Genomic DNA, 24817 nt, shown 5'->3' on the forward strand with positions numbered 1-24817 from the left:
GAGGCTGGTGGCCAATACATATATTTTTTTGGATGCTGAAATTTGAATTTATTGTATTTTTTCAGTGCCAAGAAATACTATGCTTTTGATTTCTTTCAACCATTTAAAAATGTAAAAACCATTCTTACCTCAGACTGTATGAAAAGAGGTGAGATGGGGTGGATTGGCCTACAGACCATAGCTTGCTAAACCCTAGACTGCAAGAGGTTTTTCCATTTATTCTTCAATATCCATTTATTCTTCAATATGGAACTGCAAAGGCCTCAGGAGAATTACTCCATCTATTCTAGGAGTTTCATTTTTCATTTGTATTCATTCTATTCAAGCATTCACTTGGCACCTACTCAAATGCAGGCACTGTGTTAAGATTCCTTGGGACATCTAAAGAAATTCAGACATGGCCCTTTTCTCAAGTTGCTCAAAATATAGTATCAGAAAACACATCTGCAAGTACAGTTAAATGTTGGAAGTATTTGAAAAGTTACATTTATTAGTTTTCTAGAGCTGGCTGCTGTAACAAAATACCACAAACCAGGTGGTTTAAAGCAACAGAAGTGCATTCTCTCAGAGGCCAGAAGCCAGGTGTGGGTAGGATCGGTGCCTCGAGACTCTGAGGGGGTGTCTCTTCCATGCCACTCTCCTAGCTTCTGGTGGATGCTGGTCATTCTGGCATCCCTTGGCTTGTATCACTCCAATCTCTGCCTGTCTTCACATGGCATTCCCCTGTGTCTGTTGTTTTCCCTTCTCTTCTCTTACAAGGACTTTTCACTGAACTTAGGACTCACCCTAATTCAGGATGGTCTCGAGATCCTTAAATGAATTACATCTGCAAAGACCCTTTTTCCAAAGGTCACATTTACGGGTTCCAGGTGGCTCAATCTTTTGTGGGGCCACTTGAAGATGCCTAGAAGGATGTGGCCAATATTATCCAGAAGGCTTCATAAGGTGAGTTGATCCCTGGAAGATGAGAGTTGGTATTCATCATTTGAGCCCAAGGGAGGAAGGGAATGGCAGCTCAGAGACTAGCCTAGCCAGTTATGGTCATGTGATGCCATATGGGACAACTGCAAACAGAAATTGAACCTGGCTGAGTGATGACAGTGAAGGCCAGAGAGTTCTGCAGGGATTTGATCTGGCACTATTTGGGCAGAGGTTTTGATGGAAGCCTCTTTGATTCTCATCTCAAGTTTACCATATTACACTTCTGGCAGTATTCTCATTAAACTAGAGGGAGATGATCTTTAAGAAGGTTCTGCAACCATGAGATTTAGATTTTATGATCCTAAAATAACAAACATGTTAGTTTTCTGCCACTAGTAAGATCACAGCCTTCAATTTTCATCTTGGAAATCCCTCTTAGACTCACTTTCCCCCCAATATGAAGGGCTGTTCTTCCAGCAACACTCAGCATCACACTTTGCTTTCTGTTACTATCTTCTCACTCTTGGAATTAAGAGTCAAGCCCAACAGAGTTTTTCATTCTTTACCACATCCATACAACAGCAAATCAAGAATAAAATTCCAGTTAATGACAAGATAACTGGTCTTATTGTACTTAGCAAGACTTTAAAAATAATTAAAATTATGTACATAAACAATGATGAAGAAAAATACTATGAAAGACCAAACTGTCCCTTAAAAGAAGGGAAAATTATGTAATGTATATGTGCATTCCTTAAAAATATACATGGGGAAAAATTACTTTAGAAGCCTGAAAACTAAGTATCAGTAAGCCAAGCCACACTTAGAAAAATGAAAGCTGATTTTTATTTTATCATCAACAGCCATTCTTTAAACATGAACATGCATACGTAATATTCTACGCACACATCACAGTTTTTAACGTTAGTTAATAAAGGTTAAACACACAACATACATCCTTACAAAATAAGTCAAAATGCAAACTTAAAACTTTAAACAAAAGTCTTACTAATTTAAAAAAAAGTTTGTGTTGGGTACCATTTTGTACAACACAGTTAATTTAAACATTTTCATTTTGGCTGCACATGAAAAAAGCGGCAGTAGAAAATAAAGTCAGTAAGGGCTTTTAAATAGCAGAATAGGCAGTTTTGCCATGCAGGAGAAGCAATATTAAATATTAGTTTTCCCAAAAAATCCACATTTAAAAATATTTAGTTCAAGTCACAGAATTTTTCTCAGTAGAGACCCAATGCAATGCATAATTAGCTGCCTTAGATGGCCTGTTTGAAAGGACAATATCCCTTCAGAGTATAACTTTATGATTTGGCACAGAAAAGAAGTCTTAAGAACAAGAAGAACATGATTAAAAAAGAGGGGAGAGGAATAGAGGAAAGAAATAAAAAGCAAGAATAAATGAGATAGTAATTGCAATCACTAAAAAACTGTGCATTCTCAGTCATTGCAGAATACTGTCTTCTTTCTACAGCAGGTGCTTATTCCAGAACTGTTATTGCAGCATGGATTTAATTTGCTTGGAGGTAGTCTCATCATTCAAATGTTTTGTTGTGTACCTGAAAATAAAAAAATTAAAAACATAAAAAATAATCAATTTTAGGGAATTGAAAAACGCTTATTATCTGCATAAGGTTCTAATAATTCTGACAATATCGACAACTGGTCAGACAAATCTTCTCTCACAAAATTATAACTTTTCATTCCAGTTATAAACCCCTGATTCTATACAGCTTATGCTCCCCACCACTTTTAAAGAGATTATCCAACAGATATTTACCTTATTAAAAAAATACGTTTTCAGTACAGAAAAAGTAAGACATCAAAGCTCAAATTTATCTTTGAGTTAGAACTACCTTGTTGAAATTATTTGGTAAAATCTGAAAAGTAAATGATTAGCTGTAAATTCTCATTCAAAGGAAACTAACTGTTCTATGCCAATAGTCAGCAAACTACAGCCTGTGAACCAAATCTGGTCACTGTCCACCACCTATTTTTATACAGCCTGCAAGCTAAGAATAATTTTTACATCTTTAAATGTTTTTTTTTTTGGGGGGGGGATAGGGATAAAAACTAGAATATTTTGTATAACTTAAAAATTATATGAAATTCTAACTCCACTGTTTATAAATAAAATTTTCCTAGAACAGACCCATGTACATTATCCATGCTTTTTTGTTTGTTTTTAATTTTATTTTATATACAAAGAACTAACATAGTTTTAGTCAGGTAGAAGTCCTGGACAGTCCATTCAAGGAGGATTAGTTCGCCTTGATGAGGCCTATATCCTTTGTGTACTGACAGAAACACTGGCAGCACATATTGAGACCGTATTTCTGGATCAGATCATGTTGGTTTGAGCAGACACGGCAAGAGCAGGAACCCTAGCCGAATTTTTGTGGATGGCTCCAGTAGAGCTGCTAGTGACCCATCTTACTCTCAGGGCGCAACAAGGGTAGAGGGTCATCTATGTATTTTATTGCCATTTTCTTCCTACAAAGGCAGAGTTGAGTAGCTGCACAAGTAGACTCACAAAGTCTAAAATATTTACTTCTCTCTGGCCCTTTACGGAAAAGGTTTGCTGATCCTGCTCTATCCTATTCAAAAAACAGCTCTACTACCATAGCTGTTAACTGTCACATTCTTAAAAAGTGTTTCTATTCACTAAGCGCCTTATTTCCAGGCAGGTATGTTTTGCTATAAGCATCCACATCTAAGTTAAGAATCCAAAAACATATCACTAAGCGTTATTGTTTTATGTTAAGATTCACCATGGGATTCTTTTAAATAGCAGAAATCCACTAAGTATGTATTTATTAAATACTTATTGCAAGTCTACATGTCACTCAACTGTTTCAGGAGCTGACCACCTAATGGAGGGAGTAAGATAACATTACAGAAGGCTACTGAGGCAGAGACGGGTTACCTGGAAATCTGCAGGCCACACTAACCAGTTTGGAAATTATTTTAAAGTGCACTGGAAGCCAGTAGAGGATTTTAAGCAAAGGAGTGGTGTGCTCTTAGTTATGTTTTAGAAAGATCACTCTGTCTGTTGAGGACTGCAGGAGGAGCAGCCAAAACCAATTCAGAGGCTGTTACAGGGTTCCAAGAGAGATGATAAAGGTTTTGAGCAGGCAGTCAGTGAAGATGGGTTTTAAATGCTTGAATGTGGGATACATTCTAGAGATAATTCAGACAAAACTTGATGCTGGAGAGGTTGATTTGTTTAAAAGAATATCATGTTAAGGAAGGTCCTTCTGTGTTTAAAAAATATTTAAACTCAAGTTCTTTTAGGTACATAAACTACGATTTTTGAAGTAGATGAGAATTACGGTTAATAATATAAATATAGGAATATTCTACAGGGTGTTAAGAATGTAGTGATACATGGGAAAATATAATTTATGGACTATAGTTAACAACATTATAATGTTTTTGCAGCAAAAGCAAAGTTGGTACTACTATATTAATTCTAGAAACTAAAAAAAAAGAATATGGGGTTTAGATTTGTGAGATATGAATACAATTAAGCTTTTTTTTTTCCTTAATAAGGAGACCTTAACTATGTCATTTAACTAATCTGTGTTCTGTGTATCTTTCTGAACACTAGAGAAACAAATGAGTTAGCCATTAGAATTCGATGAGAAAAAGAACTTTTTAGGAGTAATGTTTCCATAACTTGGTGGGCTGCCTTTTACTGTTCTTTTATTTGTGAATTTGAAATATAGTTTATTTTTTAAAAAGTTATTTCAAGGTTAATTTCAAATCAACTTAAAAATTCAAGAAAGTACTTGTATTCAAGTAAATGTTTCAAGAGGTAAAGAGACAAATATATGCTTATTAAGTACCAGATACACTCTCTATAATATTGCTTAGAAGTCACTTACAGACTGTTCTCACATTTCTTAATAGAAACCAGAATGCCTGGTACATAATAGGTGCTCAATAAATATTTGTGGAAGAAAGATAAGAAGGCAGGCAGCCAGGCTGGAAAGAAAACCCATAAATAAATATTGACATTAAGTGATTAAGACAAAGACTTAACCTTCTGTTTTATTTCCCAAGTACACATAATATCTATATATATAGTTACAAAAAATCCTGCTGATATCATATGAGATAAGTTTTCAACATCTACATCTCTTCATTTCTGGGTTTGTTTGTTTGTTTGGCCTGTCTCCTTTTTACAACTGGAAGGTAGAAAGAACCAAGTCACGTACACAGTAAAATTTCCACTTAGAGGATATTTAAAAGTATTACCACTCAGCCATGTTCTGTGGCAGTCAAAGAACTGGAGTTCTTTCCTCTCTACCCATGACACAAGATCCCTCTCCTGAGGGATACGACCAGCAGTTCGCAGATCCTTCCAGAAGTATACTGTCATCATTACACTTTTATCAAGGAAAGGCCAATAATATCTAAAGTATGTGAAAGTATTATAAAGATGTATGCATGATTTCCCTCTGTGCACCAAATCAAAGTCCTTTTCCAAGCGCATATCCTTAATTGTCAAACATATGACTTTTCCAACTGTTATTTACCTTTACTTTCAAAGTTAATAAAAGAGGCAATTATCTAGCAGTAAACCTTAACTTCCAAATTAGCTCTTTCTTTTTCTTTCTCTCCTATGATCAAAGGCATTTGATTTCTCCATATGTAAAAAGTAACACTCATTGCTTTGCTTAATCGAAAACCAAAAATTGGAGATACTATACAAATAATTACTACAGAAAAGCATTCACAATTTTACGTATATATGTAAATATATTTTACATTTATATATGTCAATTATACTCCCATATAAATAAAAGTCTTTTGGTCATTATCTGCTGTGAGGAAAATGATGTGAGCATCTCTGAGCTGTTCACTAAGGAACAAATCATTCATTGAAGGTAAATGTCTCATGTTATAGAGGTAAAAATAACTTACACCTGTGTAGTACTTTTGGCGATTACAAATGCTTTCTTAATCTCTCATTTGCTCTGAGTCAACCATATTAAGGTCTGGGTCAATTTAATTTAAGCAGTCTTTCTCAAAGGGTCAGAATTATCTACATCATGTACAGTTTGTTCAGAAGAAGATGTTCTGGAGATGGTGATCTGGGAATATGCATTTTTTCATAACTATCCAGGGGAATCCAAAGTGCACTAAAGTTCAACAGAATAAACCTAAAGGCTCAATGGTATAGTATAAAGCATATGGAATTTCAAAAATGAAATCCTGAATCTGAAAACAGACTCCAGTATCTACTAACTGTGAAATTTTTAGTCTCTCAAGCACTTAAGGTATTCCTACAAACTATTCACACTACCAACACCCACTGTTGACCCACCTACCTTACAACACAGCTGTAGTGAGGAAGGAGTATTATGAAGCCAAATACATGAAACTGTCTTGTAAATTTAAAGTGATATAAAAATGCTAATTATGCCTATTACTACATAAACTCAAGTACAATGAATAACCTCACAAAACTTTCCAAGTGAAAAAATAAGAAAGAACCAGACACAGAATGCATACACCATGAATAAAAATAGTTCAATAATAAGTTGTCTCTTCAACAAAATTTTATTTTCAAATTTTTATTCTATATTTGGAAAGAAAACTTCAGGTGGTTCTTATCTCTTGGGTGCTGTTTTCCCCGTGTCCCTCAGATGCAGACACCTTATAATGTGGGAAATTCCCATTCCATCTTTTACTTCCTGTTAGTACTTTCTTTTGCCCTAATTCTATTTAAAAAAAAAAAAAGTCAGAACTATACTTAAACTCTGAAAAATAAAAGTAAACTTCTGGATCTTTTAATTAATTTTTAAAACATATTCTCTTTGAGGTAAACTACCTCCCAAACCTCAATTATTCCTTAATTTTTAAAAAGATTTCCAGGCACTTGTTAGCTTTGAAGAGTCTAATCAGAAATAAAAGGATGTGGGGGAAAAAAGCCAGGCTGAATGGAACAAAGGAGTGTTCAGAAAGGAATTGAGCAGGAAAACTTCATAATACCATAAATAGTGATTTAAAACAAACAAACAAAAAAACCCCAATAAGGTTTGCTCTGTAAAACCTCAAGAGTAAAAAATCTAAAAACTAGGCCTACAGTTGAAATAGTTTGACACTGTAAAGATTTTTAATTGTTTAGATTATGTTCCTTAAGTTTTCTGATGTTCATTTACAACACATCTATGTAGGTAATCAGTGTTTCTACAATAATTTTCGTAATCTTAATAAGGTGATACAGACTACATTTTGTTTTAGGACTACGTATTCAAGAGGAGTAACCATCTATTTTGCTCACATAACAAATGGGGCATATAATAATGAACTAAAATCATTTCACTTGAATTCAGAACTACAATGCACAATAATGAAAAGTAAAGGTCAACTATGGCCTCCAATAGTCACCATATAATTTGTGTGTTTAAACCCCAAATCATCAAGTAATGGGCAATTCATATTTTATGCCACCCATTAAATCTCTGTGGTCAAGAAGTTACAGTGCTGAAATTTTCATTTAAAAATATTTCACCATCCCTAGGAGCTTCGGTAAGTAAATCCATTATGTTTAAGCTGAGAAAACACATCAAATAATGAATGACTGGTTTATTTTCCTTTTAAAAAAAATACACAAAAATAATATAGTTCTGTATTTGTGAACACAGAAAGATAATTATACCATATTAAGGAAAAAGCTGGTAATGAAACCCTTTGGATAGTATGGTAATACTTCATAATAGGATAACTGCCTGTATACAAAGGCTAATAAGGGTTTATGACCAAATGGTAAGATTACATTATTTTTCTTACCTTAAATTTTCCTGTATTTTCTAAATTTTAATTATACTTAGCATGCATTACTTGAATTTTAAAAAACCAATAAGCAACAACCTGCTTTAAGAGGGCAGAAAGTGAAAGCCAAAATCTTTAGCAAAGAAATGAAGATGCCACTCTCACTGCCACATCTTTCACACACACAGACACACACAAATAATTCCTCATTATAAAAAAATAATACAGCCAAAATTTGGAAGCATGATTACCAATAAACAAAACTGAGACTTTTACATTTCTATTCATATCCTTTGTCCTCTTGACTTCTTTCTGCTCTCCTGCCCCCGCCCCCCGATGGCTCCCTCATCTGTTTGCTTTTCATTTTTGATCACTGTTTGCCCTTGTTGCCTGCCTGTTTTTTTCTTTAGGAGGCACCAGGAACCAAACCCAGGACCTCCTGTGTGAGAGGCAGGCGTGCACCTGCTTGAGTCACATCTGCTGCCCCTTGCTTGTTTTTGCTTGTTGTTTGTTGGTGTTTTTGTTCAATGTCTGCTCATTGTTTCTTTTTCTTCTTTCAGAGGCAACAGGAACCAAACCCACGACCTCCCATGTGGGAGGCGGGCACTCTACTGCTTGAGCCACATCCACTCCCCTCTTGACATTTTGAAGCGGTTTCCTTACATGTGTTTTTCTATACATATACATATGCACATATCCATACATATACATACCTGAGAGCATTTAGAAGACCTTCTACACTATTAGGAGGTTGGTCCTTGAGAACTTTGATACAACCTTTCATCTAAGGAGAAAAGAGAACAAAAAAGATAAAACATTTATTTTTCATACACTTCTTTTTCAAATAGAAATACCTATAATAAGCTAGAACCAGAATTGGAAGTTTTAGGTTTTCAGTATGCTACCAGAATAAAAATTTTTTAAGAAGACATAAATGTACAACACAAAGAATGAACCTTAATGTAACCCCTTACAGTTAATAATATAATAATATTGTTTCACCAATTCTAACAAAGGTACCACACTAAAGAAACATGCTGTTATAATATGGGGACTTTTTCTGCAGCTGCGAGATCAGGAGGTCCCTGCCAGTTGTCCACATTGGACCTTGTCCCCACCCCTTCCTCAGCCCCCTAGAAGTCCCTCAATAAAATGGCTTGGCCCTAAAAAAAAATTTTTTTTTAATTAAAAACTAAAATTTTTAAAAATGTTAATATGGGAAACTATGGGGTGGGGTAGTGGTATACGAGAACTCTGTACTTTCAGCATGACTTTTCTGTAAACCTAAAACTGCTCAAATAAAAACTTTTAAAAATCTAATAGAGATAGAATAAAAAATACAAGGATTATTATACTTTATAATCTCTAGAAAAAACAACAGTTGCGGGGGGGATACATAAACTCCTCAACTTTTTTTTTCCACTGGAGCACTCTATGACTTTTATATACATTTAGAAATAAATCTTTTGTTTGAAATAGCCTTTGGCCAAAGGCATTAAAGGATCTAATTATCTATCTTTATGGCCAGATGCGCAGTAGGTCCTCTTACGAGCATGAGGGTTCTCTGCACTCCAAAGACAATGTAAGTATCCCTCAATCACTCTCTCCACCTGTTTATAGGTTACAAGAAATAGAACGAGAGACCAAAATCTACCATTATCACAAACTATAAATTTGAGCTCTGTGACGGTCTATTATGCTAGATATTTAAATAAAAGTCTGATTTCCATTTACAGAAATTCTTTAAGAGTTATATATAAAGCAATATGACTTACATCAATCTTTGAAGTTTTGGCAAATGCTCCCACGGGATGTACGTGGTCATAGAGGATGATGACACCCACCATGACCCGCAAGCAGAAGGACACCGTCTCCTCATTTGTAAATCTGCTTCTGTATTCCCTGGAGGGGAGAAACAATATGGATGCATGAAGCACACAACAAAACTCTGTAATGAGCTGACTCAACTGACAGGTGATGTTGAAAGATTTACCCTTCAATCTCCAAAAGGAACATTAATATTAAGGACGCTTCTCCATAATCAGATCCCAAAGGATGAGAAGTGGAGCAGTTACAACCCATATTCTAGTCTCTATTTATTATATTAACTCCTGCTTAGTAGAATTCAGACAATTTTAGAGAAATTAAATATAGCTCCTAAGTACAAGTTTGGGGATGGCTGCCCTATGTAAAGGTTGTTACCACCAATAGGATGAAAAAAGTCACTAGAGCTTAACAGAGCAATATGCTTGCTATTTACGGACTAACTTGCTCTAACACATTACTGTATTACTGAATTTGAATTTTACTAAAATGGAATCATATTTTTCTAATATTAAGATTATTTCTTGAGAATTTTCATTCATTTGGGAAAAAGGAAAAAGAAGTTTTGTCTAGAGAGGGCAGCATGGCACAGGAAAAAGAGCTTAGAACCAGGATGGAAACATATCCAGGCTCAGGTGTAGAGCTGTCCACTCTGCATCAGTCCCTTCATTTCCAGGACCTCACTCCCCTCAATTGGTAGTAATAGTTAATACTGTTTTTCTTATTGTTATGTAATACACGTAAGTTTATTATTAAAATAATTGCCCTCCTACTTAATAAGGGAAATTCTGTGGAAAAATAAAAAGCTCTGCAGAAACAAAATATTATCTAATAAAACCATATTTTATTCAAGAATCTAGGAAGTATTTTTTTCTACCTACTGATATGCTTTAGAAAGAGGAGAAACCCACAAGGAAGTTCAGGCCTGTGTTGAAAAAAAATAAACAACAACAGAGAACTAATGCTGAAAAGATAAAAGGATTATGTAGAAAAATAACTCAAGCAGAAAAAAACAAGGCTCTTTACTGAAAGATGTTTGAGAAGCAAACACAAGAAGCTAAAAGCTCTCCCCTTCATGCCTAACAAAATCTCCATTCTGAACAATCTACATTAATCTCACCAGTCTGAGGTAGCTGAAAACTAAGTGAACTTTATGCCTCACCAGAGGTTGCACCAAGCTCCCAAGTTATTTTAATTTTGCTCAAATATCAACATTTCCTTCCTGAAGTATACTTAATTTCCACCTCCTAAATATGACATAGTTAAGTACGGTTGTTTTGTCAGCAGAACTTCTTTTTTTTTTTGAGCCAGGGCATGAACCCAGGACCCTCATACGTGGGAAGCCAGCACTCAACCACTGAGCCACGTCAGCTCCCCAGAGTTGGTTTTCTTGTTCGTTTGCTTTTTGTTTTTAGGAGATACCAAAGACCAAACCTGGGAAATCCCATGTGAGAAGCAGGTGCTCAACCACTTGAGCCACATCTGCTCCCCAAATACATTTCATGCAATACCAATCATCTCAGCATTATTGCTAAAAGTGAAAAAGACGAAGGAATACGCACGGGGTCTCGAGCATGACTCTGCACACACTAGCCATGGTGCTTAAACAATCCGTGGTATTTTCTATTGGTAAATTTTTATTCTGTAAAAGCATATGGAGAACAAAACAAGGTTAAAGTGATGAATAGTTATTACTTAAATGTATCTTAAAATTTGGTTCCTAAGCCAAATTTTCTAAAAGATGCACTAGATATTAGGCACTGTTCTAAAATTGGGGGATCCACCTATAAAGCAAGAAAACCAAGCCCCTTCTCTTCCATCACAAGGCACTAGCATTTTGGCTGGCTATAGAACAACCACTACCAAGCAACCGAGGCTCAGGGGATGTAGAGCCTTGTAGGCCATTAAGTATTTGGGTTTTATCGTAAGGGTAATGGAAAGTCACTGGGAATGTTCTAAGCAGAGGAAGGAGAGAATGTGATTTAGGTTTTAAAGAGGCTCATTTACTTGGCTGCTCTAAGGAGGAAGGATTATAGTGGGGCAAAGTGGAGGAAATAACAGTAGAACACAAATGCAGGAGGTCCAGGTCTGAGGGTGGTGGTCTGAAGTGGAGAGGGAGTAAGAAAGGGGTTACATTTTCAGACTCAGGATATATTTAGTAGGGAGACCCAATAAGACTGTCTGATGGTGTAGATATAAGGGGTGAGTTGAAAGGAATTTAGGATGATAACCCCTAAATTTGTTCAGTGGAACTATTAATTCAGATAGGAAAGACCAGAGAAAGAGCAGGGTTACAAAAGAAATTCCAGAGTTCAGTTAGGCCATGAATATCACGGAGGTGTCAACTACACATCCAAAGGGAAATTGTAAATAGGTGAGTCGATGGGTAGGTGTGCTCATGTGGGCCTCAGGGAAGGGCCAGGGCTAAACATACACATTTGGGAGTCTGTCAGCTCAGAAACAGTAATAATTAAAGTCATGGAACTTGTTGAGAGTTATCAGATTTAATCATATAAATTCAAAATAAGCTCAACTTTCAATTTTAACAAAAAAAAAAAAGAGAAAAATTTAAATGATGTAAAATCCATTCACAAAATTAGATGTGTAAAAGCCATTTAATGTAAGTGCTACCATTAAAAGTACTTTAAACCGAGAAACAGCACTGTCTGCAGACAGTTTGAACAATAACACTGCAAAGAATAACTTCCTTACATAAAGCTTACCTCTGATACAAATTTCGTTGTGGCATCACTTAAAGTTTTCAGCATTGGGGTTGCCTCAGCATAAAATAAAGACATTCGATTTGCCAATTCATTATTTACTTCATTTTCTCCTTCCGCCTGTATGAAAAGTAAGAGCCCCTGATATCAGCATAAATTATTAAATACAAAAACATTTATAAAAGAAATCTAGGCATGCTGCCTGTCTCATTAATGCTTGTTAAATTAACATAATGAATACATATAATATAATGAATTTTAATTTATGGCCTTCAGGTATACATAATACTTAAATGTTCCTTAAAATAAAAGATAAAAATTTAAAATGTTTAAAATAATATTAAACAACTAAATAATAATTTGATAGACCTGCCTACTATATACAAGAGACTGTTCTATATGCTACGGAGGATAAAAAGATGATTTATATAATTATGCCTACTCTTCTGCATGATGAACACAAGTATCCACACAAGAACAGTAATAAATGTTGGAAAAAGGTTTGTGAGAAAGATTAAGTTAGACTAGAAGAAAATAAGAAGGATTCATGGAAGAAGGGGGCTTTTACAAGTGATGATGGACAGGTAAACAAGGTATTCCAACCAGGAAGGGCGAAAAGCATCTTTACAAATCACTTAGAGTTCGGTGTAGGAAGGGGAGGCAAACAGTGAAAGATAAGATTGGTAAGGAAGTTTGGGTAAGACTGTGGAGTGCCCTGGATCCTAGCTTAAGTTCTTATTTTTCTTCCAAATATAATGGGAAGCCATCTAGAATGTTAGAGGAAAGGAAAGACAATTTTTTAAAGAAGTTACTTATAATATGGGGCACAGTTGACCAGAAAGGAAAAAGAATTAGGCTGCTATAGAAGAGTGCCAAAAAGAGCATGAGAATGAGACTCTCATTTGGAAAAGAATTAGAAGGAGATAAAAAGGGAGATGGAGAGTTGAGAAGTATTTCACTTGACAAACAATTGGATTTACTGCTAATTAAAGAGGGTGAAAAGATGGTAAAAAAAAAAAAAGGTGACTTTAATATTATAGGCCTTGAGTAAGGCAGGATGGTAATCTTAGAGGATTCAATGATTTGCTTTTATTTTATTTTACAGGGGAGGTATGAAAATGACAGATGGTAAGGTGAGCTTCACATCAGGAATTGGTCTATGCAAAACCAAACTGACTGTACGCCAATACATTAGATAAGCTAGATGAAATGGACAAATTCTTAGAAACACAACACTAACTCAAGAAGAAATAGATCTCAACAGACTACTTACTAGTAAAGAGATCGAATCAATAATCAAAAATCTCCTAAAAAAGAAAAGCCCAATACCAGATGGGTTTGTGGGGGAATTCTAGCAAACATTCCAAGAAGACTTAATTCCAAATTTGCTTAAACTCTTCTAAAAAATAGAAAAAGACAGAGCACTCACTAACTCATTCTCTGAGGCCAATATCACCCATATACCAAAGCCAGATAAAGATACCACAAGAAAACAATATCTCTTACATATACAGATGCAAAAACCCTCAACAAAAAACTAGTAAACAATTAACAGCAGAGTAAAGTAAAATAATTATACACAACAATGAAGTGGAATTTATCCCTGGTATGTAAGGTTGGTTCAATATAAGAAAATGAGTTAATGTAATACACCACCCACTTAACACAATGAAGGGGGGGAATGCATAATTATCTCAATTGATGCAGAAAAGGCATGTGACAAAATACAGCAACTGTTCTTGATGAAAAACACTTCCAACACTAGGAACAGAAGGAAACTTCCTCACCACCACAAAGGACATACATGATAAGCCCACAGCAAACAGGTAACTTCCTACTTAATGGTGAAAGACAAAAATTTCTCTCTAAGAACATGAACAAGACAAGGATGTCCATGGTGACCACTGTTATTTAACATTGTATTGGAAGTTCTTCCCAGAGCAGTTAGGCAAGAAAAAGAAATAAAAGACATCCAAATTGGAAAGGTAGAATAAAATGTTCCCAATTTGTAGATGATATCCTATATACAAAGAATCCTGAAAAATCTACAATAAACCTCCCAGAGCTAGGAAGTGAATTCAGCAAAGTGGCAGGGTACAAGATCAACCCCTCAAAATCATTAGTCTTTCTATACACAGCAATGAACAATTGAAAGAACACATCAAAAGACTGCCATTTACAACAGCAACTAAAGGAATTAAATACCTAGGAATAATTCTAATTAAGGATGGAAAGGACCTGTACTACAAAAACACTGCTAAAAGAAACCAAAGAAAACCTAAATAAATGGAAGGACAGTCCATGGATTGGAAGACTAAGTTGAAATGTCGATCCTACCCAAAACAATTTATTGATTCATTGCATTCCCAATCATAATTCTTAACAACCTTCTTTCAGAAATGGAAAAGAGGCCACAATAGCTAGAGCCGTCTTGAAAAAGAAGAAATTGGAGGACTCACACTTCCCAATCTTAAATCTTATTTAAAAGATACAGTAATCAAAACAGCACAGTACTAGTACAAGGACAGACATATAACAGACCAATGGAATAGAACTGAAAGATCAGAAATCAACCATCGCATTTATGGCCAAATGATTTTTGGCAAAGGGGCAAAGACCACTCAAGTGGGAAATAATAATCTCTTCAACAAATAGGGTTGGGAAAACTAACTCCTACTTCACACTCTACACAAAAATTGACTCAAAATGAATCAAAGGCCTAAATATAAGAGACAGAACTACCAAACTCCTAGAAGAAAACACGGGAAGCATCTTCAGGATCTTGTATTAGGCAATGGTTTCTTAGACTTTACACCCAAAGCACAAGCAACAAAAGAAAAAATAAATGGGACCTCACTGAAATGAAAGATTTTTATCTTTAAATAAAAATAAAGTCCTTTGTGCCTCAAAGGACTTTATCATGAAATCTACACAATGGGAGAAAATATTTGGAAACCATATAACCAATAAAGGTTTAATGACCAGAATATATTAAAGAAATATAAGTTAAAGAAATTCTTTAACTTAACAACAAAAAGGTAAACAACCCAATTAAAAAATGGGCAAAAGATTGAACAGACATCTCTCCAAAGACACACAAATGGCCAGAAAGCACATGAAAAGACAGTCAGGATCATTACCCATCAAAGAAATGCAAATCAAAACCACTATGATATAGCATTTCATACTCATTAAAATCACTGCTCTGGAAAAATGGAAAATAACATGTTGGATAGGATGTGGAAAAATAGGAGTACTCATTCATTGCTGAGAGCAATGTAAAACGGCATAGATGCTATGGAAGACAGGCAGTTTCTCAGAAAACTAAGTATAGAACTACCATATAACCCAGTGAAAAAGATTATATTTTCTTTATATTTAAGGTATTACTTAATGATCTTTAACTAAAAGGTATTAAATACTTTGAGAAGAGGAATCAAGAGGTTCAGGCCTGAAGAACCCAGAAATGATGCTATGTTAGCCATTGAACATGATAGAAGTCATTTTTTCCAACAGGCACATGAAATTCAGATGTGTAAAAAGTCCATGACCTCTCTCCCCTCTCCCCACATTACCAACAACAGTATTTCTCCTATCCCACAGATCAATTCTCCCCCAGGATTCTTTGTTCTAAGAATATGGGGACAAAATACCCGTAACACTAATCAACAAAATGTTTGTACAATTAAAATGAATAAACATAGAGAAGTTCTGTAGTATACTGAAGTATTCCTGGAAATTTAAGGGACTGAAAGGGAAAAGAGGTAAATAGCATATGGTTTGCTACATTTTATTCTCTCCTCCTCCATCTGTGGTGGCTCATAATTACTAACTTTATTACTAGCTTTACATTTATCTTAATGAATAAGCAAAAAAGAATGAATGACTGAAAAAATAAACTGAAAAATCAAGAGGTGAATTATTCTTACCAACCCGTAATTCAAAGCATTAACTTACTGGAACATTATTAATCCTCATACGACTCAATGTTCTTCTGTAATAGCTGAAATCATTCTGTATGGCAGGATTTGTCATCTAAATTAAAGACATTTATAACAGAAAAGTGTATTAAGTAATAAATGCTAATGTAAAAGCTACTAAATAGTTTTAAATAGTTTTATAACATTTCCAAATTCAAAATACCATTTTAGAACTTAAATATTATCCAAGATGACTTTTTGTACTTTAACACTACTGTCCTTACCGAACATATAAAAACCACGTAGACTACTTTTCAGTCACAGTCAGTATACTTTCCTTCTTTTCAACAACTTCAGATAACATGCCAAAAAGATTGCTCACCAAAAAAAATGACCTTTTCAAATAAACAAAATGTAAAAGTAATGTGTATTTGTTTTGGAATATTACAATAAAAATGTGTATCTAGTTAACAGAGCAATCCTCAAAAGGAATAAAATTGTATTAATATATGGAAATCATTTTTGCTCAAAGTATTAATAAAATAGAAACAACAGGCAGAGGGAGTGTAGCTCAGTGGTTGAGGGCCTGCTTGCCAAGTATGAGGCTCCAGGTTCAATACCCAGTATCTCCATACACACAAAAAAGAACCAACAGTTTTCTCCGATACAAACAGAAAGTGGTAAGAGTTAGGAATCCAATGCGTCTATTTTCTAGAGGAGGTAACTGAGTCCCTGAAAAGTCAGAGGACTTGGTCCTTTGGTCACAAAACTGGTTAATGACAGAGCCTAAATTTGAACTCAGTCTCCTGATAAAATCCGGTCCTATTCCATTATACAAACTCCTTCTAAACCAGGATATCTGCAGTTATACTCCAGTTTTAAAATATTTTAACAATTTTATACAAACAAATGTTGAAAAAACTGGGAATCAGAAGGAAAACGATTAGAAAATAAGGTCAATATTGTTTCAGAGAATTTTTTAAATGATTGCATGAAGACTGAATATTGTGTCATTTGCTACTATTTGCCATATAACACACGAAAAGACCTGCCATAATTTTAAAATAGTTTTCCATTTTTCCTAAGGTCCAAAAGACATTATCTGAACACATTTTAATAAGGTTTCCAGGCTTCTTCTCCTAGCATTCACTGAAGACTCATGACTCTCCTAACTATTAGAACCAACAGAAAATTATACCTTGAGTTCATCAAACCGGAGTGTGAAGTGAAGAATTTCTGCAAACTGTTTAGCAAGAGCCTGCTCTCGCTCTAGATGCTGGGTGGGAGAATATGGGGTACTCGTCAAGGCTCCCAGAAGACCTCTTAATGCTGTTTCTAAGGAAAAATTTTAAAAAAATTTTTTTAAATGTTAATTTTTTTGTTTTTCTATTTATTAAAAAGTAAACATTATGTCTCCTGCTCCCACAAAAACTCTTTAGAAGTCAATTACTTATTATAGACTTACTATTATTATAGCAATGGCAGAACTTTTATCATTGATATAAAGGCAGTGGCCACCAGAGGTTCTGAGGGGAGGAGAGGGAAGAATAGGTGTAATAAGGGGGCATTTTCAGGACACTAGAATTATCCTGCATGACACTGCAATGATGGATACAGGCCATTATATACTTTGTCATAACCTACAAAATTGTGTGGGACAGAGTATAAACTATAAGGTAAAATAGTCCACCATTAGTAGCAATGCTTCAATGTGTGTTCAACAATTATAACAAATGTACCACACTAATGAAGGATGTTGTTAATATGGGAAAGTGTGGGAGGGGGCGGAAGTAGGACATATGGGAATCCCCTGTATTTTTAATGTAACATTTATGTAATCTAAAGCATCTTTAAAAATAAAATTAAAAAAGGTCAGATTACCTAAAGATATACAATGTATATATAATAGAATCAAAATAAATAAGGTTCAAAATTTTGCTACTATTAATACATACGCAACTGAATACTGTTAATAGAAGAAAAAAGCACTTAAATGACTAATTTTATTTTATAATTCTATAAACTCAAACTCAAAGCAGAATGTGAATTTAAATTAAATATCAGGATCAAAGGGTAAATATATTACTTGCATCATTCTCACAAAGTGAGGAATTCTGTTGTATGAAGTAGGAATTGTTACCTACAACTCAGTAACTTCTTCAATAGCAATTGTACCCATTTAACAGGCAAATCTGTACATGGATATGAATGAATGATCACTTCTCACACTGAGAATAGGCCACTTATATATACACACACAAACTGCTTTCAGCTATTAAAGGGAACAAAATATCTGGCTTAATAGTATATTAATATTTAAGTGTCTCAGAGTCTGGCATCTCAGGACCATAAATATTGAATTTATTACATAAACTGTTCTTTTGAAATAAAAGTTACTTTTAGAATGCCAGACTAATAAATATCATCTTTAAAAGTGGAAATATATTTCACTTTTAAAAAGGCATAGAGCTTAAACAATTTAAGTTACAGATTACAGAATCAAAAAACAACACTAGATTCTATTCAGAGAAAACAAAAGCCTTTGGTTAGAAGATGGCCTAACATTAATAAGGAAATGCCAGATTAATCTAAATATTGATGCTAAATTAATTACAACTATTTATTAATGATGTCAGATCATCAACCCTTAAAAAAAAACTTGTTCTACTATTTATAAAGAGCTAATTATGAACAAACATCCACTGTGTGCACTTAATGTAGTTTTACATTCAACTTTCCCCATCAATTATGACATGGGCATCATTAACCCCATTTCAGAGATGAATGAACTGAATACTAGAGAAGTTACAGTCAAGGTAAATAGCTAGCCCTGTTAGTTCTACCATGATAAACTCTCTCTCAAATAAAGCACATTTTATAATACCTAGCGTTCTATAATAATATAAAATATTAATCTACTGATTACTACCAATAATGGGTACTTTTTATTATGTCTATTATGTGCCAGGCAATGGGCTAGACACTTCACAGACATGATTTCTCACCCACACATTACTTCTAAATGATAGCTATTAACATCCCCCTTTTTAAAATAGTAAATAAGAAAATTTATTAACTGTCTACAATATGTCAGGCACTAAGGAAACAGAGAGGAAGTAGAGACATGCTCCATGTGCCCACAAGGAGCTTTAAAATATAGGTAGAAGAAAAATGAAGAACTAGAGTTGTGAATGTGTACTGAAGAGAAGTACAAAGGACAATGAAAAGGAATAAAAATGGGACCTCACTTAGTTGAAGGCTCAGGAAAAAGATTTCCCTGAATTAATGACATCTGGGTTAAGACCGGACTCTGCACTAAGGATGAGCAGGAGTGTGCAAACAGAAAGGACAGGGAGCCAGATCCTGAGCTGAGAAGAGCATGACATAGTCAAGGAACTGCAAGACCAACAGAGGTGGAAGACAGAGGGTAAGGAGGAGAGCAATTTTGACTGATGGTTAAGTTCATGTGCCAACTTGGCTAGGTTTTGGGGCCAGGTGCTTAGTCAAGCAAGCACTGGACTGACCGTTACTATGAGGGTATTTTGTAGATTTAAATCATTAGTCAGTTAACAGCATCTGTGGATGAGTACATCTACAATCAACAAAGGAGACTGCCTTTGACAACGAGGGAAATCTTACGCAATAAGGTGAAGACCTGAAGGGGGAAGGGGAAACAGGATTTCAGCAGTAGAGAGAAGAATTTCTATCTCTACTACAATCAGCAGCTTCTCCTGGTGAAGCCATGGAAACCTTCATTGGAGTTCCCAATTTGCTGCCTGCCCTGTGGAATTTCGACTTGCCAATACCCATGTTCGCATGAGCCAATTCCTGTAATAAATTTCATAATATCTACATATATATTATCCTACTGCTTCTGCTTCTCTAAAGAAACCTGACTAATACAGTAACCAAAGATTAAAATAGTACACATATAATTTGTGTTCCCTATTAAGAATTCAGGCTTTGTCATTCTTATATCCTTGGAGAAAGCATTTAAGCAGAGTAGTGACATCATCAGATCAGCATTTAAAAACTCCACTTCATTGTGAAGAATGGATTGTAGGGGTATGAATGGACTGCAGAGCTGCAAGAGTGGGTGTAAAGAAGGTCAATTAAGAGGAAAAACATTTTTGGCTATTTTGAAACAAAAGTTTACTTCTCCCAAGATTCATTCCATGTGTTGATGTTAATGTAAGAGAAAGCAAAGTCTGAGAGATAAGGAAACAATAGAAACCATTTGAAGAAATGAGTTAAGTAAGTCTCTTAAAAGAAAAAGGAAATTTGTTGGCATTTGCTTAGATTTTCTCAAATCTCAGGCTAATTTCTGCATTGAAAGTGCTCTGCTACTTTAGGGTCAGGTTACTTGGCTGAGTAGGGATGGCCTGTGAAGGGTAGCTCTACCATAAAAGATAAACTCAAGATCATAAAGTTGCTTATTTGTCTCTGAACCTACTAGATCAGCCTCCTACCCTCCCTAGTAGGCTATACTGTTACTGCTAGAAGATAGTCTTTCTACCTAATAATATCCTGTTTCAAGACAGGAAATGGAGATGAAGAATCCAAGAAGTTGGCCCAGGTCTCTGGATAAGTTAAAAAGAAAGGGAGTTCAAATAAAGCTGACCTATGGACTGGACTGAAGCTCCCTAAAACAATATCATGTGGCTATGAGATTTGATATACTGGATGACAAGTAGGAAATTAATAAGCTACCAAGCCCTAAATTCTGGAAGAAATAAAGGGCATCTGGAAGAACACTGCAGAAGTCAAAGCAATATAAGAAGGTTGCAAGGAAAAATAAAGGAAACAGATTGGTCCACAAACTAAACACAAATGGGGGAAATGAATGATGAGAAAGACAAGGCCCTGGGAAGAGATCTCCTTTGGAGATAAGAGCCATTTACTCTCACTGTCATCCATCTACTCTAAAAGACCTTGCAGCCCACCAAGCCTTTGAGAGGACTGACAGCTTCGACTTCTTCCTCTTGGAGCAATTGCTTTGAGACACTTCCTCTTAAAACTCAGCCCAAGAAACACTTGAGAACCCAAATGCAGATACTCTGGCTGACAGCCTTAGCTGAACTGAAGTGCTTGAGATTAACAGAACTTCTAGATGACTTCTGCCCTAACCCAGGCACATGGAGCAGATGAACTGCCTGGCTGAGCCAAGTCAATCACGAAAATAGTGAGTTAGTAAACTGGTTGCTGTTTTAAGCTACTAAATTTTGAGTGGTGTGACATATATCAATATGCTTTGGCAGAACTGAAGTAAGACTGTTTGAAGAGAATTCCTGCAGCTCTAGCTTGTCTTGTGAGCTGATCCTAATCTGGGTATATCCCCAACTCCTGACTTGCTCTTTTGTGGCTAGAGCCTGGTGCCTTGCCTCTGCACCAAGGTATTGAGGACCTAATGCTTTAGTTCCTACATACTGTGCCCAGGTAGGGGGTAGGGTGGGTGGGTGGTGAGAATTACAAATAGTTCTAGCTTACAGACATGGGAAACCTAGTGACTTTGGTAAGAAAACATAATTTCCATTTTGAGATTCAGGACTGGTAAAATGTATAACCAAGAGATTTGATCACAATTATTGTGCACTTTAGGACTTTTTTTTTTAGAAGGTTCCAGGGAAACTGAGCAGAGATAAAGCAGTCTGTCTCTGCTCTCTGACCACATACAACTTTCCTTCAGGCAGCTGGTTCAGCAGGGAGGGCTTCAGGGCCTCAGGCTGAAACAAGCAAATACAGGATGTTTCAGAGGCAAGGGTAAACTCTGTCATCAAACCTTAGTATATTCTAAATTGGTCAGGTGATGACTACACCATAAATATGCAAAACTGGCAGGGGATCAGGGTCCCTCTTCTGGATTACTACCCATGGATACATCTGTAATGCTCAGCCCAAGCAACCCTCTCTTTGGAATTATCCATGTATCCCTTGTACCTTGATAGTTGTGTGGGACCCCATGTGCTGCTTGTGTCTATCCTCATCTCTGGCTCAATAGTGGGGTTGGAGGAGAAGCAACTAGAGAGGTTTAGTAGATATAGTAGATGGCTCAATAGACCGGATGAAGTCCAGTCTGGATACTAAAGCTCTGAGAAGTTAAGTGATATGATCAAGAACAGAGTCAGTGGCAAAGTCTAGATTTAAACATAGGTCTATATGTCTTCAAAGCCTATAAAATGCCTTCTTACCATTTCTCCAATACATCCAACACATATTTATCAAGTATGTGTATTGTATCGGTTAATCCTTCACTTGTTCACTCATTCAATAAACATTAAAAGTCCCTATCTATGCAAGCAGCCCTCACCTGTCAGCAAGGAAACTGGAAACATTATTAACAAAGATACCCTTTGGCCAAGAATTAAGGGGTAACCCACTAGATTTTAAACTTGCACTTTGCTCATAACCTTAAAGAAAGCCCTAGTAGAATTATAAAGGTTTAAGGATCCCATTGACAGCATGGAAACTAATAGCTTTTGCTACTACTTCTTTTGCTTTATCTCTCTACTGAAATGGAGCAAAGCACCCTTAATAGGACACACACCACCTAGCCTAAGTCCAATGGTTAAACTATAAGAAAACATTTAAGCCCAACTGGTTTGGCCTATTTTACAATTATTCTTTTTCCATGGCAAATGATAAGGGACCAGGATGAGGCTGAATGGGATATCTAAACCTGAAATGCAGCTAAAAACTACGAGTACAAGAAAAAACTCTAAGTATGTATAGTCAAAATAATAAGGTTAGAAGACCTAAACAGACTTAGGTTACATAAAGGATTACAAAGCTGGACTATGAAGATACCTAATTGAAAAGCAAATAGGTAAAATAACTTATTTTAATGCCTGGAAAAATAAATCCCCATTTTTATTTCTATTAAGAAAGGGATAATTTATACAAACACTTCTATACCAACTATTATTTTTCTTAACATTATATAACACAATCTGTACTACAGTCTAAAGGAAAATTAGCAATTTGCTTACTCTTTTGAAACAGGCATTTTAAAAAAAAACCTGGAACCTCAAACTGTGAATTTCAACCTTAAAGCAGAGATTGCATAAACAGATAGCCAAGAAGGCAACATAAAGGAATAAGAGCAAGCTATAACAAAATAGGAAGTGGTGGGGATCTATAGCAAAGTAGAGTATATGTCCTAAATGAAACAGGCTCTTGCCATTTGAAATGTAGACCAACTATGCCTAAGTTTCTGATTTTTCTAAAGCAACTGGAGACTCTTTGTTTTTTTAAACTGAAATTACGAATGTTTAAGCCTACAACTAATTAGGAATTTTTAAAAAGCTGTGTGGGCCAAACAAATCACATTTTGGGTCTAAAGTTAGCTAACAGGCAGGCCAGCCCCCAATTTGACTTCTATATTATGGTATGTTTTTCTTAAGTTTTTAATTAATTATTTAGAATATGGAACACATTTATATGATTTAAAATCAAAACTATATAAAAAGCCTATGTTAAGAACTTAAATAAATTTGAATGTTTCCAATTTCTGACACACATCTACACTACTCTTCTCTGTACCTACATGTATAGGAAAATATTTCTGCAAATTTGTTTTGAATTTGCTTTCTTTTAATAACTCCCTAGATTCCTTTGGGTATATGGTTAGCTTTCTATTTCTCCTCTTTATAGTTTTAGATACATAAATTGATCATAGTCAGTAATGATTTTTAAGAACACAAAAATATAAATAACCCAAGAGCCTAAGGATTAATTCCTCTATATGGGAAAGCTACTGTAGACCTTGAAAAGAAATTCTACCAAGTGTGCTTTGTACTATGACATTTTATCATTTAAAAAAAGAAAAAAAGCAGAAAGATTTTCTTGTAGAAATTTGTAATTTGCAAAGGAAAATGGTGTGCAGAAATCAACCTGGATTCACAGGAATGATAAGAAGGTTATGCTCTATTTATAGTCTAACAAGCTACTTTACCTAAAAACATGGCTATTCAGCCAAATTTAGCAATGTGAATATAAAATAAACAAACTTCTGATGCTGGATTTTCCAGTAAGGAAGTCATTGTCACAAAACGTCAACTTACCTAACCTCTGAGAAAATTCATAAAATTTCTTTAATTTGCCTACTAGTGGAATAACTGCACCCCATGCTTTCTCTTGCAACTTCTCATCTGCTGGATGCTGGATTGCCTTTAAAATCCAAAGAATAAAAAGTTAAATTTCAAAAAATCACAACAGTATTATCTGCACATTAAAATATAGGTTTCAGCAAACATAGGAAACTCTATAATAAATCTATAAAATACAGACTAATAGATTAAACACAGAAAAAGTGAGTCTTTTCAAACACATAAAAAGTGAGTCTTTTCAACTCTACGGATACATTAAACATATTATAATACATTCTTCACTATCCTTGTAATGGATATGAATATAATGGGGGGAAAACAAGAACATAATATGTATTTGTTAAATATATTATGCCTTATGCCTTTTAGATTCACAAAAAGAAAACATTTTATATTGCTACTTCCCATATCTCACATAAGCCTCTCTTAGTATTTCTTTCTCAAAGAATTATTTTGGTAGAATAAAAAGAAACTAAAAAGTATGGCAATAAATAAAATAAGAAACCAACTCTGGTATAACAGGCTGTGAAAC

At 35.1% G+C, this 24817-nt stretch overlaps 1 protein-coding gene across 7 annotated transcripts in view; it reads right to left on the reverse strand.

Moving 5' to 3' along the window:
* Positions 1 to 1744: 1744 nt before the first annotated feature.
* The window catches only part of CYRIB (CYFIP related Rac1 interactor B), a 165367-nt gene continuing 142294 nt past the window's right edge, over positions 1745 to 24817 (reverse strand). For all 7 annotated transcript variants that reach the window (XM_004451158.5, XM_071208031.1, XM_004451156.5 and 4 more), the window contains 8 exons: positions 24241 to 24346; positions 17379 to 17515; positions 16218 to 16295; positions 12264 to 12380; positions 11103 to 11182; positions 9492 to 9618; positions 8430 to 8500; positions 1745 to 2492 (listed from right to left, as the gene is read on the reverse strand). In XM_004451158.5, coding sequence (XP_004451215.1) covers positions 2429 to 2492; positions 8430 to 8500; positions 9492 to 9618; positions 11103 to 11182; positions 12264 to 12380; positions 16218 to 16295; positions 17379 to 17515; positions 24241 to 24346 — 780 coding nt within the window. In that variant the 3' untranslated portion in view covers positions 1745 to 2428. The remainder of the gene's footprint in view (positions 2493 to 8429; positions 8501 to 9491; positions 9619 to 11102; positions 11183 to 12263; positions 12381 to 16217; positions 16296 to 17378; positions 17516 to 24240; positions 24347 to 24817) is intronic.

Source organism: Dasypus novemcinctus, chromosome 14 (genome assembly GCF_030445035.2).
Source record: "Dasypus novemcinctus isolate mDasNov1 chromosome 14, mDasNov1.1.hap2, whole genome shotgun sequence".
NCBI lineage: Eukaryota > Metazoa > Chordata > Mammalia > Cingulata > Dasypodidae > Dasypus > Dasypus novemcinctus.